This window comes from Heliconius melpomene, chromosome 19, assembly GCF_056956725.1.
Source record: "Heliconius melpomene rosina isolate 202511_hmr_F chromosome 19, ASM5695672v1, whole genome shotgun sequence".
NCBI lineage: Eukaryota > Metazoa > Arthropoda > Insecta > Lepidoptera > Nymphalidae > Heliconius > Heliconius melpomene.
In genome coordinates, this window is record NC_140407.1 from 9,933,627 (window position 1) to 9,950,740 (window position 17,114).

General features: G+C 31.4%; 1 protein-coding gene across 1 annotated transcript in view; it reads left to right on the plus strand.

Annotated features, from left to right (window-relative positions):
• heca (hdc homolog, cell cycle regulator) overlaps positions 1–17,114 on the plus strand; it is a 44,350-nt gene that overhangs the window by 11,108 nt on the left and 16,128 nt on the right. Inside the window, exon 2 of the mRNA XM_085203587.1 lies at positions 8,056–8,152. Within this exon, the coding sequence (XP_085059713.1) occupies positions 8,056–8,152 (97 nt within the window). The remainder of the gene's footprint in view (positions 1–8,055; positions 8,153–17,114) is intronic.

The window sequence follows — 17,114 nt, forward strand, 5'->3', positions numbered from 1 at the left end:
TAATAGCCCATGAAACATGTATTCGATTAAATATTTTTAAGAGTCTAAATTTTAAATTTTATAAAAATCGGTGGCGATTTAAAGATTTTTCCATACAAACTTTCAACCCCTTATTTGCACCCTTAGGGGGTGAATTCTAGAAAACCATGAAACACGTGTTCAATTAAATACTTTTAAAAATCTAAATTTAAAATTTTATAAAAATCGGTGCTGATTTAATTTTTTTTCCATACAAACTTTGAACCCCTATTTTACCCCTTTAGGTTTAAAATTTTTCAAAATCCCTTCTTAGTAGATGTCCAGATTATGAAAGTAAACATCTGTCCAAATTTCACGTTTCTACCATCAGCGGTTACGGCTGTGCATGCGTCTTACCTCAGTCAGTGAGGACAAGTCCTTTTATATATATAGATTATGGTAATATAAAGCTAATATCTGTCTGTCTGTCTGTAAATAAAAAACACTATAAGCTTCTCAACTGGTTTCACACGTCACATGGAATTTTAAATTATACAATATGCTTCTACAGCGATGAAGATAATTTATTATTCGTATATCGCAGGCGAAATACATTTTAATTCTTTTTTTTATTAACATAACAAATTATAAACTGATTAAATGCCATGTTTATTATAATTTAAAAGTAGTTATGTTTTTATATTTAAAATATAGTGTATTGTTTATGTATATTTATATTTTCTTATAAGATCCAGATAATCTCCTTTAGTGTAGAGAATCGATTAAATTTATTTTTATAAAAATATACATTAACTACGATATGATTTTAATCCTATATCTGTATAGATATTAGGAAAAAACATAAAATAAGTAAGTAAGTAGTAAGTTTTATGTGTGTGTTTTTATGTGTTTTCCTAATAACATTGTAGTATTATTCTGGTTACGGTCAATTGAGTCGTTCCGATTTTTACATACAATGAAGATAGTCGCGATCGAAGAACACGCCTTCGACTAATTGCCTAATTATTTTTATTACCCGTTTGTTCGGGCGAGTCCGCTCGACCCATTTTCTGAATTAATCTTACATAAAAACACCTACGCGTATTTTTAAAACATTCTTTTTCGTTGCTCAAGTAAGAATTTAACCATTTAGGAATATAAAAAATTAAGGTAGTGTTGGTGCAGTAGCACAGTCTGCGGCTGTAAAGGCGTCGGTTGAGGGTTCAAGTCCCAATCATGTAATAAAATAATTACTCAATAGTTTTATTTTCTCGCTCTGGTAAAAAGGAGCAGGCGAAGTAAATTACAGCGTTGAGTTCCTCTACTCAATATGCAATGCCTCAAAAATGTGGGGAAAGGAGTGTCTTAACAGAAATAAAAAAAACGTAAAAAGGTTTTAGTAAATCGTTAGATATTTTAAAACAAATTCCTATCCCAAATCGGCTATAGTCTATGGGTATAGTCATTCTTACATAATCACGTAGGTACACAATATATCAAACTTCAAAGAAATATTTGGAATAAATAATGAGGAATCGCCTTGAAACAATTTCGTGTCATTATCGGTTACTTTGTGATAAGGGAAAGCTTTTTGGAAACCTAATGAGGATAAATAAGGATATATTTTATAATAAACTCAAAAATTGAGATTGTTATAAGTAAAAATAAAATACTAGAAAGAAAAGATTTTACTTTAAAGTACACGTATATTTAAACACACCTAATTAATATTAATCAGTAAACGTTGTAGTAACTTTAATATTGTATTAATAAACTAAAATATTTATAGTTTATGAATTAAATTCTTATGTCAAATTTAAAAATTAACGAGTCGTCAAACTTCATCTAAATTCAATATTTCAATGAGAATACCTACGAGTAGACCTATATCTACCAATCTTAAATTTCCGGGCATTGTTAACGAACAAGAATGTATTATAATAATACGAATCTTATGAATGCTGTAACATAATACGCTAACCGCGCTTATCGTCTACAGTCTTTCTTCAACGTAATTTAATAGGATATTTGACGACGCAATTATATAATTTGTTATAGGTTTCAAAATAAGCAGTTTGTTTGCAGTCGAAGCGAAAAAAATATAAATAATATTATAATACGACCCCAAATCGACTAACGAACTTATGATTTATTCAGACGCGTAGACCTATGTGGCCTATAAGTTTATTTGTTTCTCTAGTGAGTTGCACCAGTCGACATATAAATGATTACAGAAATTCCTAAAATGAAGGAGGAAGTTAATATTAAAATGCTTAAAAACTATTAAGTGTACCTATATTATACATATACTCGTATAACTATAAATTAAAAATTAAAAAATCCCGATACTAAAAAGATCTTCAAGAACTCAAATCGATCCTTTCATTCATTAGCTTCGATTCCACAGACAGACAGACCAGTCAAACTTAAAACACATCTGTTTTTGGTTAATTACATATATTATATTACATTAATAATATATATTTTTCCGCATATACTACGGAAGACTATATATAATATGTATTTTGTAAATAAAGTATTTACAGCATATACTTTTATTAAATTAGCGAATTATTTTTACATTTTTAAATATAAATTATTATTATAAGTATTTATATTATTATATTAATAAAGTATATCAACATGTGCTTAAATAAATGGTAATTTTAATTAACTTGTCATCATTGGTTAATGTCTGTATCTGCATGTATTGGCGACTATATACTGTTATGGTAAAATTCGTGAACCAAACAATCGTGCTGAGATTAGGTAATCAAATTTAGAGGGGCCCATTGTGCGCCCGAGGCCAAGGTCTTCCTTGTTTACAACGTTCGGAGCTCTGCGTTGCATTATAACGTTATTTCAGATATTAAATGTATTTATTTTTCAACGTGTTATCTAGTTTTAGTTCACAAACAGTTAGTTATTATTATTATTATGACTTCAACTACTGTTTAGTAAAACAAACATTATGTAAAGCTGACTAAGATGAATGGTTGTCGTATCTGTTGACCTTGATAAAGAATTCTTTTCAATTGTTTCGAAACACCGGCACCGGTAACAAACTCTTTTTGTGAGAACGTTGTAATACGATTACAGTTTTCGCAATTATATATTTTATTTTTTTTTCAGCTTTACGCTGTATCCCACACAGCAGGGTAGGTAGAGGAAACCTGGTGTTGAGACACTTTATTCCCCACTTTCTGCCGAATTCTGGAGACATAGTATTGGCGTAACTCAACACCGTGCTTTGCCTCGACTCTAATTTTATTTTATATTTACTTGTCATACAATATGCCATGACCCTCTAAATTATATTAACAGTATTGTATTTGGTAATTAATAAGGCACCTAGTAAGAAATCATATTGTATCTGTTATTAGAAATTTCGAAATTTTCGATTTACGTTTTCAATATATACCTAAATATAACCTGCAAAGGCATCTTGATGGCACTTTTATGTTTCTTTTTATTTTATGAATATGTTTATCACTTCATGCTTCTCTATTTACATTACCTACCTACAGTCCTACGCCGATAACATAGTTTATGTTGCGGTAGGATAAATTAAACGTGGACGTTACGTGACCGACGACGTATATATATATACCTACTTCTATTATATTAGAAAATTGCGCACTAACTGCATGTATTTTTCCATATAATATAATAATTAATTATACTGATTAATATTTTTTTAAATAAATAACCATTGCGTGAGTAATAAGTAATAATATACATAAATAAATACTTAATAGATTGATATTTACAACGGACAATGTCAGGGTCACAATATAAGTATATTATAGCTTCTAACGACAACGATCCCTATTCGAAGCCGGTCGCGGCTTGGCTTCAATGAGAAAGTCCGACCGGTTCCCGGCTCCCACTAGGTCTACTTTCAAATCACAATGGCTGGCTTATCGCTGAACAAAACAGACGGCTACCGTGCTCTATTCAATATGGGATGCTCAATTTTATGTTTTAAAAGATTGACGATAGCCTCTATTTCAACAAGCGTTGCATAAATTAAATAAAATATCTCGAATTATTATCTTTTTAGGGCTTCTGGTGGAATTCACTATATATAGTAGAATGGTTAAATATAATAGAATGTAAATTCTATTCTCATTCTTATATATTAGTTCGATACATAGTATAAGAGTATGGTACGGTAGTTTTTTACAAGTTTTCTCTAATATGATTCTAGTTTTCCTAAAGAAAAATAATTTGAATGGTAAATTTAAACATAGGTATTTGTTTGTAGTGTACAATTTATTCAGCATAATTCAATAGAAAACTATTATTTTAAATGTTTAAATTACAGACCAATTGAGTCAACTAACAATCCATCAACAAAACAAACGGCACGTTTTAATTGTATATTATATAATAGGTTATTATATATATGTTAAATTTCACTAAAAAAACAACAATTAAAATCGTTAACTAAATAATAAAAAGAAATTTCTAGTATTTATTACATTCTGTAATAAAACTGGTTATATACTGATAAATATTGTTTGTCGCTTATACGGTAGGGCCACACCAAACAATTTTTAGTTCTGGCTTCATATTGACAAAGTAATTATTTCGATTTTTTACTGATATTCCCTTTTCAGTGCGACCGATATATTCTCATTAACACTACAGCTAACAAGAATGTGAGTCATTTATCTATATAAGTATATACCTAGTAAGTATTATTGCATGAACGATCACAGCGGTCGACTCATCATTTGATACAGACACTAACATGTTTATTTTTATTCAACGTTCAAGGCCGGCACCGCCATTTTGCATTCGCTATGTATTAATTCAAGAAAAAACATTTAAACAAGGTCGTATAATACAAACCATCGTTATATAAGAAAGAAATCTAATTTAAAAAAATAATTAAAACATGCTTATAATTTGTATATTTTAAACTATTCTTCATCTTCATTTGCATTTCCCCATGAGAGATATACCAGCTATAATTATTCTGTTTTTAATTAACAGTAATATACTTTTAAATTTATTGTTAAGATATAATAGCGTCCCTTATATTATTATGTCTTACCTAATAAAGTTCCCCGTCTCCTTAATGCTTGTTAATGTTTGGGTTTGGACCTTTATGTAAATTTTCTGTTCTGCACATACTGTAAATATATATTTTTTATTTTAAATGTGATCACAGTATTTTGGCGGGTTTTTTTAAAAAAGCACTCTCCTATCGTCTAATATTATCTATTTTTACCGTACATCGTGTTTTCTCCCATCAATGTGAATAGTGCTCAACTAACACATTCTGAACACCATAAACAAAGAACAATAAAACAACAACATAAAATAGCTAAAAAAAACCTAGTAGGAAATACTAAAAACAACCTTTAACATTTAAAAGCTTGAAAATAGACAAGCAATGTCACATTAATCTAGTTATTAAATTATCTAAACTACTTAGTTGCACAACCTTACACCTCTGAGATCTCTTATCGCATTGCTCTCAAATGTCAACAGAGTAGGTATTATACTAACTTTAATGTTATTACGTAATTAGGCCAAAAAACTGCTGGTGTTTTTGTCCATTATTCTAATATAAGTAAGTCTTTATGTTCCCAAGGTTACCCATATATAAGCCGCCCATGTTTCCGTCAGACGGTGCAATTCATTTGTTTTTTTATCAAGAAAATATTCAAAATTTAATAGCCTGTTTTTGTGTTCAATGGGCCATGTTGACGATTATATAAAGTTAAAATTAATATAATAATTATCATATTTTCATTTTCTCGCTCTAGTAACATAGATAAAAACGCGGCGTTTAGTTCCGTTACTCGATACGCAGTGCCTCCAAAATTTGTCGGAAATGAGGGAACAGAGATGTTCTAATGAGGATGAGTGTCTTAACAGTAGGTCCCATATTAGGTGGTTCCTTATCCATCCCTCTATATGCGGGATACAGCTTGAAGATAAAAAAAAATTCCGGATTTATTGTGAATTTTTAATACGTCCAAAGAGGAAACGAGTGCACAGCTGTCTTACAAACAAACTACAATCATTGATGAGTGTTGTAAGTCTTAAAACACAGGCAGCAAAATAAATTTATATTAAAACATTTAAAGACGTAATGGCGTAAAAGTTTTGTTTTTAATTAAATTACATTAGATTTTTTTTTACAAAGTCATAATTTTATTTTTAAATATAGTAAAAATGACGATACAACCGGCTGTATAATCGATGTGTTTTACTAACGCAAATGTAAACACAATGCCATGTTGACACGCCTCAACGAGATATGAGAGCCGGTATCTAATTCGAGTGACCTTGGCAATGAAAAAACAAGTTTTTTTGCACAACCTTGGTTTATTTTGCGTTTTGAGCCTTTACCGATGTGCCGTGAAAAACATATCTGCATATATATTGGTATATTTTAATGTAATATTATATCTTTTAGTATTTCGTATACAATGGCCGTAATTGATTGTTTTGTCAGGGAAAATATGTTTCGGGTAACTCGGCAATAAAGATAAAGCCCTGGGTCGCGCAGCAGCAAATTGCGCTATTAATAACTTACTTTTGTTCACAATTTTTGATTCTTTTGGTTGTATATTAGTAATTTTTTACTTGAAAATGTCATGTTGTTAACTGAATCATTGTATTACGTGGTTCTATAAAATATACAGTAAGTACCTACTCTGCAAGTCCCCAATCAATTTCTCAGTCTACCTACATAATTATCCATCTATTATTACTTTGTAATAATAAACAGTTAATATGTCGGCGAGACGAATTAATTATGGAAAATATTTATCCAATAAACTTTGTTTAGAAATTAACACCGCGCAATACTTATAAATTTTTAAAATAAATATTTAAAACAGAACGTTTAAAATCTTTAATAACAAATATTTAATTATTAATAATTAAAATTCATTTTTAATTTTAATATTTATGAAAATACATGTAGTTTGCTACGTAGTTACATTGTTGAATAAATCTACGCTGTTACATTAGATGCAGATTAGGAATGTCTACACTGTTTACACTAAACATTTGTAATATTTAATATGTTTACTTTGCATAAATCTTATGTTTACATGTTAAGAGTTCAAGGAGTGTATTTATAATGTATTACATTCATTTTATTATATAATGTAAATAAAAATCTAAATATATTTAAGACTATACATTTGCTGAATTATTTTCATTTCCCTGCTCGCACAAAACACGTTTTTAAAAAAATCCCTCACAACTCTGAGATTGATCTTAAAATCTATCTTGAGGAGCCGTTATCATTCATAGATTATTAAAACGGAACTGATTATTAAATCTCAAGATCGGTCTCAGAGTTGCGAGCGATTTATAAATACGGGACTAGATCATACACTTCTCTGGGAAAAAAAACCTTTACTATGGTGAAAAGAAATCTTGTTATACGGTATGCATATTAATGTGAAGGTTTTTTTGGTTATTATAATTTTTACCTCTTATTGGTCATAGAGAAGAGATATACGTACTTAATATATAATGTGGAGCAACTTCAGGAGTTTTATGTACGTGCGTAGTAAAAAGTCTATAAACTGCAGATCTTTAACTAGAATAGCTTTGTTATCCCTTGGAATTTTACAACTCACTTTATTATATTGACTATGTACCCACTTCTGCAAGTTATATTTGTTAGTAAATACATGGTTATATGATTTCATAGTTTGCAACCTTCTTTAATATGTTTTTTTTACCAATATACAGAACGACGATTTGATTCTGGATTCTTAAATAAGGTTTTCAATAAGTTTGAAATTACCTTTTCATAAGGTGTGTAAATAATCTAGGTAAAACGAAACATTTTGTCCTTGAATTACAAAATGTATAGGTAACAAAATACCTATGTTAAATATGCTACAACTACTACGACGCAATAACGCACGCCTGGGGCTGTAGGCACTTTTCGTAAAAAACATGATTTATTTATTGTAATAAAATTATGATCTTGAATTGAAAGGATTTTTTTTGCTATATTATACCTATCTATTTATTAAAATAAATATAATAATAATTTTTTTTTTGCGTACCAATATTGCGATCTCTAATGCTTATACAATTTTGTTTCAACAGGGCTGGTGCTGGCGCCAACGGGATATTTTCAAGGAGGCTTGACTTCTCTACTTTTAATCTGTTGCCGAAGCATAAAGTCAACTCATATCAAATTAAGGTAAGTACCTTTGATTTAAAAGATTACTTAGGTAAAAAGAATTGAAACGATGAAAAAAATATTGCCGGCACAAGTATATGACGTTGGTTCGAATCCCAGTCGGGGCAAATGTTTAATATTTTTATTTATTTCTTTCTCTATTTTTATTTAGTTCGCCACTCACGCAATGCCTCGAGAATTCGGCGGAAAGTGGAGATCGGAGTGTGTATGTATTCGGAATAGAGCGAGAAGCTGGAAAAAAGATATTTTCATGCTATACCAATTTTATGCATTATCTTAAGGTAGGAAATACAGCAGAGCTCACTATCGGTATTTAATCTAATCTAAAGATATTAGATAACATTAATGGCGACCTGGTATGTAGATATACGACACTTTAAATTATTTATTGAGTTTTGACGCCTAATATCTTGATTAAAACTTAAAAGTGGAGAAGGTAAGTGTCTCATTGAGAAACTGAGTGTTCTAACGGTTATATTTTTCTCTGCCTATCCTGTATGCGGGATATGGCGTGAAGATAAAAAAATATTTCTTGATTTATTATTTTCAATTAAATTTTTTACCTAAAACATCAATATATGGCCTTTTCCAACCTTTGGTTATTTTTCTTACGAAGACATGCTAAATTACTACTTGCTACAATTCTCAGCCATAAATTCATTGTAAGTAAATAATGACATCCACTTGAACCACTTACTATTGATTGAAGTAGAAATTGATTAAGATTGGCGGACAAGAAAAACTGTTTGGCACATGGTCGTCAATTCAATCTATACTATTATTATTAACCTGAAGTTTGTTTGATTGAACGCGCTTATGTCAAGAACTACTGGTTTTATTTAAAAAGTCTTTTTGAGTTCGATCTTTAGATTTAATACGAGTTTCTTTTTAAACCACTATAAACCACTTCGGGCATTTAAAGTGTCAAGTGTAATACATTAATAATAATTTCCAATTGACTAAATAATTTCCTTTCTAAATAAGCTGCAAGTAAAAGCTATTCTAGCTTTTACTAGTTTTACTGGTATTTACAACTTTACTGATATTTTATATAACAAAAATTAAACTTTACTTTTTATGTTTATGCATTCACCAAATTTCACAGGGTAGGCAAAATCATTCAATTCTTTACACTGACGCACTAAATGTAAATATACTCAACTCGAGATATGATTTGACTGAACTATTATCGCATTCAGACGTACCCTAAGTTGACCACGAGAATGTCAACGAGATATTCTTTAAAATTTTATAATTTAATAAACCCACAGTAATCCAAGGGTGGAAAATCAACGAAATTTTCGAATGAGAAAGTCATGGTATACGCATTCAAACCAGCCACTTATTTTCAACGACATTTTCCAACAAGTACTAGAACTGGTGGCGTTTTATCTCTTAACTCATTAGTCTCGTCATCTCATCCACTTAGACCACTCATAAGCGTATTTCTTTACTGGAGTCTATTTCATTTAATTTAAATAAAAATATATTTTCATTTTTCATACTGGCACAATGGAGTAATATTATTTTTCGTCTCGTATAGTCCTCGACTCGACTCAGTTGTTTTAAATATTCTTATTTGTAAAGGTATAAAGGTGAAAGTTAGTGCGGGAGTGCCGTAAAACACTGGTCTGACACTTTCAGGATAAAACGGCGTCACGGGAGGTGCCTCTAGTCGGTACGTTTCTACCAAATAAACGTAACTCTCGTGTAATTTAATCGCGCCACTGGGTGTTTTACGACTGCCTATCTTACCGACTTTTATACTGAATCCGAATGTTTATTTTAAAGCACGTAGGTACCTGCAAACGTCCACTTTGAATTACATTAGCATTTAAAGCTGTACTAAGTAAATGTTGATACCAGTATGAATATGTTTGGCTGTAATGTCATCATTGCCTTCGTATATTACATCAAATTTGGTCAATTTACGACTAAAATATCACAAAAATATGAATTAATGAAGATGAAAATTCAACCAATTTAAAACCACAAACCAGCCGATGACAATATAAGTGCTTGTATGTTTGTATGCGACGGCAGTCGGTATCTAATCTCCACAGGCCTTGAGTCCGTTGTATGTCAACCGACGGTCATTCGCCCGCCGCGCCTGTTTCTATTTATACCGACGTTTGTTTGATATTTATTACTGCCCAGCGAACGTTTGCGAGTACTTACTTTTACTGTACTGTGTGTCGATTAAGTTATTGTTATACGCTTGCACTTAAAAACGATTTGTATCACCAATGAAAAAGAAACCTTGAACTTTGCACACGAAAAAAGTACAGAAAATACAGTTATTGAATCTCAGCGTAGCAATTGTGTATAGGGAAACTGGAAAGGTTCCTCAAAGCGAGTTTATAAATCATTCGGTAACCTTTAGGATAATCTACGTCAATAATTTAAAACATTGTGATACCGCGTAAACACGACCAGTATTGTCTTGTACCCGTTTCGCTCGGCGTCGCGTGACACCGCCTCATTTGTATAGCACTGGGGAAACTTCATCATTTTATGTTCTCATATATTAGTGCATAGAACTTAATAGAATAGTTGTAAATTCACCGTCTTAAATTATTTCACATAATATACTATTTTCTAAATCGCAATCGGGATTAATTTTACCATAGATAGTTATAAATTCGATGTCTTGGTCTTTGAGGTCTTTGGAATGTATAATATTTTTTTCTTTTCTCTCTCTCTCTCTCTTTCTTAATCTCTCTCAATTTAATGACAGAGTGCTGTGGCGATCTTTAACATGTTTCTGTAAAAAAATTTCTTTCTACAAAACGATTTCTATTTTAGTTATCTCTGAACAGGATATACAGATTAAGTAGTTTTTGGTACAATTAAATTTGTTTTAGATTTAATATAATTACTAATTTAACATTGATAAATGTATATTTTACGAAGACTGTCCTCAAAACTACTTTTCTGTTTATGGTGGCCGTTGCATACCAGCATATCGATTAGGTTGGCTGCACACGCCAAACTTGGTTTATGAATTCGTCAAGTTGACATCGTTCTACTCACATTCAAATAGCACAAGACTTCATATATTTTTGTAATATAAAATTAATATCTTTTTATGATATTTATTATAGAAAATCTTACACCCTCAAAAATCTTTTTAATTGCATCTATAGCTACTTATTTTATCTTGATAATGTTAGCATAATTATAAAAGGCAGTAAATAAAACACATAATGTTATAGTTTCTTAATTCGCAATGTTTTTTATGTCTGATTATGGCATTTAGGTAATCTCCTTAATAGATTTGAGTACAGCTTTAGAGAAACGCGACCGGCGCGGTGCGATGCGGTCGTCCGTGTAACTGAATACGAGCGAGTCCGCTTGGCTAGCAGCCATTCGATACCCCACTCAAGGCTTCCCATGTGGATTAGCACCGTGTTTTTTATTTTAAATTGCCTTGCATTCATAATAATAGCTTTATTATTTTGGCACTGGCTTATATTTATTGATAGATGATATTAACATCGCTAAATCGAAAAATTTTAAAAGTCATATCGGATTTATTTGAAATTGTTAATGCACATCTATTTGAAACTTTTTATACCCTCGGATTTGAGCTTATATTTATATGATTAATATAGTTCTTGAAAATGAATGTGCAAATATATTTCAGTCTTCGAAAGTCTTATTAATAATATCGGTATCTACTAATAATCTTTCTCACAAATCAAAATCAATAATTATATTTTTATTAGATACTACAAATCTATTACGAATGCATCTTGATTTTCTCAACGACCCGTAAATGGTAAGAAATCAGAAAGTATCCACCTAATAGATACAATAGGGTTGGTTGGCTGTTATATCTCGTAGCGCAACTTTCTTGGACTGTAAAAAGTAGTATGATAGCATGACGTGCAGTCTCCTACTAGTTCAGATATCAATCGTTTCGTAAGATATATGTAGTTTGACGTTATTGCTTCGCTAGTAGCACTTAATTATTAATACTGTAGACCTTAAATTAACGAGAATGTCCTAGTATTTAACTCTGGTGCAATCAACTTGCACATTTCTTGAACATAAGTTTTCGACACCGCTTTTAGCTACTATCTCTTTAAAAGGCAAACTCCAGGAGCTTTGCCCAACTACTGATTCCACCATTTCGTGTAGGTATGTATATCTGGTCAACTTTTTATAAAGTCATTGCAAGTGTGGACCGGCAGAATGTTTTGCCTTTAAATGGAAATGGGTGGATGGCCGGTTTTTGTAATCATCAGACTGTATTGAATTCAATCTCGATAAGCCCTTACTCACCTTGTTTGCATATTTTACAAGTATCGTTAAACGTTTCGGAGTAGTAATGAAATTATTCTTGCGTTCTCGTATCTTCATCAGTGTCAGAAGCGTTCGTTAGCAAACCTTCAACGATACGCATTTCCTTTAATAAATATTTTATTAAATGGCTGTCAATATATGTATTTACCTTAGTCAAAATAAATATAAATAAAAATAGCAAAATTAATTTATCAAGCATTGTTAATTTTTTTATATTAAAATATTTATTTATTAATTATTAGGTCTATATTTTTATGAAGTAAACTAGGTTTGGAGCAGTTCTAGAACAACGTAAACTAAACCTATGTGTAAACGAGGACTAGCATTGCCAGAATAAATATTTAATTAATTGTTCATTTCATTGTTTTTATTCTTTCTTCTTCTTCTCTTTCATTTAATTGAATTAGTAGCTTAGCAATGTCATGTAAGGTTTCCGATTTGTGTACATAGTATCTGCAATAGGTATATGAACCCCTTTTGCATTTAACATTTGCTACACAAAAGTTTCACCGACCACTATTTTCTTTTGCTGACGAGGGTTGTTCAGGTAACACGTGATTGTATTTACCCACTCAATCGATATTAGAACTTCCTAGCTATTATAATGTGTAAAGTACTTTAGAGAAGGTAATTTACTGTTTAATTAATTAAAACTCAAGACAAGCTTATTGGTCTTCTTGGACTGTAGGGCTAATTGATATAATTGTGCGCTCAAAGAAAATAGATATAAGCAACTTTCTTATATGTTATACTCAATGGAATAGTTTCGTAATTAATTGGCAGTTGTAAAATACATATTTTGTGAAAAAAATAATATATCAAAAAGTCAAAACATTAATTAAAATTACAGAAAAATTATCGACGTGAAACGATTACGCTCTTATTATATGAGAACCTATCCACTTATATGATTCAACATTTCCCCTTCCAACTATAATACTGAGTTTTCCACGAAATAACGTAGTAAGATATGTCGTTGCAACTGGTTACTAGAATAGAACTAGGGCGGTCATTGATCCCAGCAGATAGTATTATGATCTCGATAACATTTAATAACTTGTATTTTAACTAACGTTTGATTTGGAGCCAAAACATTTGGAGATTGTGGATTTTATAAATAGTTAATGTGTATAGTAGATGTTAATAGAGTTACGTAAGTTTGTTGGCATGGTCGCCGGGCGGCAGTGGTAACCCTGAAGTCGGGCGTGAGGTCGATGCTCGCTCGCGTCCCACTTAGAGTGCACGGCTGCGCCTGCGCACCAACGCAAACGCTTGCAAATCTCTAGCGCATTGAATCTTAAAGCAAAGCAACTATGTTAATACGTTACATTTCTATTCGCCACCTGTCTGTAAAACTTTATTTTATACTGTCAAAATTATCAATTTTCAAAATCAACATAAAAATTTTATTTACAAAAAATATATTAAACGTAATTTAACGAACATATTACAATCTACACTAACTTAATTACAGTTATAGTTAATGAATGCAAAACATATTACCATTAATTATAATTTGTTTTTGCGTAGATCTCTATAATAGATCTGTGCGTAGGTACCTCGTTTTCCTTATATGGTCAGATTTAAGTGCTACGCTCAACAACATTGGCGTATCTAGTAATCGAGATCTAATTGTGAGGTGTGTTTTGATATTTTATAGCTTAACAATATCATTATAGCGTGTTAAGAGAGACGTGATGCTGCTCGAGTAATCCAACTCGGTCGTTGCTAGTTAAATTAATAGTCTAACCGTCTTCAATTATCTTATATACCTATCGGAAAATATATATTGCATAGAGTAAGCTCTATAAATGTGTCTTTATTATATATTTCTTTAAAACTGCGTTTTTTAGCAAAATATTTTTTTGACATTGAGATAATTTTTATTGGAGATATATAATGATTTCGTAATTTTTTATTTGACATATGTATTTACATAAGACTCATTAAAAAGAATGTACATTGTATATATTTAAAGTTTTAAACACACATGTATTTGTCATTTGACGACTAATACTCATAACATTCATATACTGCTTATTCACACCCTACGCAAAAATCTTTGAGTCATATAATATAGATAATAATATTTAATGAAATATTAATTTAATGGAGTACTGAGTGTAACATTAAGTTCCTTCTGCCTACTCTTCTATATGCGGAATACAGCGTAAAGCTAAAAAAAGAAAGTAAAAAAAAAAAATTAAGTACATTTGTTATGAAAATATGTATACACCGCTTTATATCGTATTTTTAATATTATTTACGGTTATATATTTAATTGTAAGTAAAATAATATATTAATTTTTAAATACACATAAAAATTCCCAAATATTAGATTTTTTTAAAACCAAAAACTAAGTTTGAACATGTCTCCACAAGTATAATATAATACGATACACAATGCACGTCTACAAATACAATTATTTCTGCACCAAGATAATAAGGAAACTATTATATCTCGAGAAAAGTGCATGTTAAAGGTTAAAAGGTATTTTCTTGCTACGTATTGCGGCTCTAATAAAACTAAACTATCTGTGCCTACGTGACCTACCTACACGTTGCGCTTGTTGAGATACTTACTAGTAAAATATGAGATATTTATGTATCTATAACAAGACTACAGAATTGAAACTGCAAGTTAGAAGTTCCAACGACTGTATTTTTAAAAGATTTTGTTGTAAAAGTTATTGAAATTAGTATAAATATTTTATACACACATGGTAAGTGTTCATAGAAAGAACCGGCTCAATCAGTAACAAATTTCAAGTTTTAAAGTACCTAACTCAGATTTGTTTTGAATATATATGCGTCTCATCTCCTTAGAAAGTGTTCTATGAAACTAAAACGAACGACGTCTTTTGTTTCAAAGATACAATGTAAATATGTAAATATTCCTATTAGGTAACTGATATAGTATGTCGGTATGTGACACTTAAGACACCTCCAGAGAGATATGTATATCGTATTCATATATTTGAATTCTTTGATACTGTTGACTCTTTTGTTTTAATTTATTATATTGAACATTAAATACAAATATTCAATCCATTCAAAACTCAGCACAATTGAATAGAAGAATTTCTATAACAATTTTAAATGTCGGAGATTTGTAGAGGAATATTTTTAAGTAGAAACCGGAGCTGAGACGATTGCCGGAGCGCCATTAGCCGTATTGTTATTGCCAGCATTGGAGTAATGAAGCGCTCGTTTTCGACTTTAATATCACCGTTTTGTTCCCTCGCTATCACCAACTAGCTCCCATTTCGTTACGCCCCGCCGGTCTTGTCTGAATTCTTTTAATTAATTTCTTTATCCTTTCTACATTGATATTTACAACGATTGAATGAATATACATACATTTATTCATATATTTTTTGTTTTCAAATACCACAACTTTCCGATTGAAATAAAATATAAAGTGCAGATAACTCCGTTTCGAGCGTCTATTTTAGTCTCGTACAAAAATTCACCGCACTTGTTTTTCCAATTCGGTCTTGCTCAGTGACATTTTTCCAGCCATTGCATCCAACACACGCTTCGTACCGAAGGGCGGTTTACATGAAAACTCAGTGAAATATTCACATCAGCTGTCGATTGTCACTTATTGAAACATTCAAGTGTCCCCGGCGCTGGCTGTGCATCTAATTTAAATAATGGCACGTTCGTATCTTATTGACGACGAATCCCAAACATTGATTATTCATACTTTGAATAAATTATAAACTGTAAACGTTTCGGTCGCACCTGGAACGCACGCGACGCGACGAGCTGTGAATATTTTGACACTTTCGTCCTAGAAATTGTACCAACGACGGACGAGGTGAAGTTCAAGATTATTTATAAAACGGGCCCAAGTCCTCCGCCTATTGATCGTTTACGGAGCACGCACCCCGACGCATTACGGTAGGTTAGTATGGCCGCGGCGCGCTCGTAGGTCCCGGAACGCGCCGAAGCCAGCCGAAATTTTACATCCCCGGCCGTTATTGATCGGACTTGACATTGAAATCGTAATAGACGCAAGCAGCTGGGAGGTGAGGGTGCGTGCGGTAGGATCCTCCTTATCCGACCCTCACCCACTCAGTGTTTTGTTACGTCCGTAAAAACGCAATTGTGACTAATCTGACGATCTTATCGAATTGTATAACTTAAGTGGAATAACTTTATGTTTGGACTATAGAGAATTCTAAGCGATGGTTATAGTAATTCATAGAGTATATTGTAGTTGAACGATCTTAATATCTAGTAATTATGCACGAGATCCGTAAGACGGGAGATGTGGTGCTCTAAAATCTCATTTATATTCAGTGGTTTGAGTTTGAATGTTATCTAAAATCCGTGTTTAGGTGTCGGGCGAGATTGGTATAATCTAGAAACTAAACACATCGTTAAGTTAGTTGAGCTTTGTTCTCCTGGCGACTGTTCTTCGATCTCATATTGCTCCATTATATGAATTCTTGAAGATTTCACTTCTAGCTGAGATTTCATTAAGAATTAATATAATCTTAACGTCCATTCTGATAATTTATACTTAGTTGTATAGAAGAAATACTTGAAACTAAATAAAATATAATATTCAATAGTTAATGCCAATACTTAAGTAACACATTAGGTACCATGTATTTCTTATCGTCCTACGCTACACGTTCACATG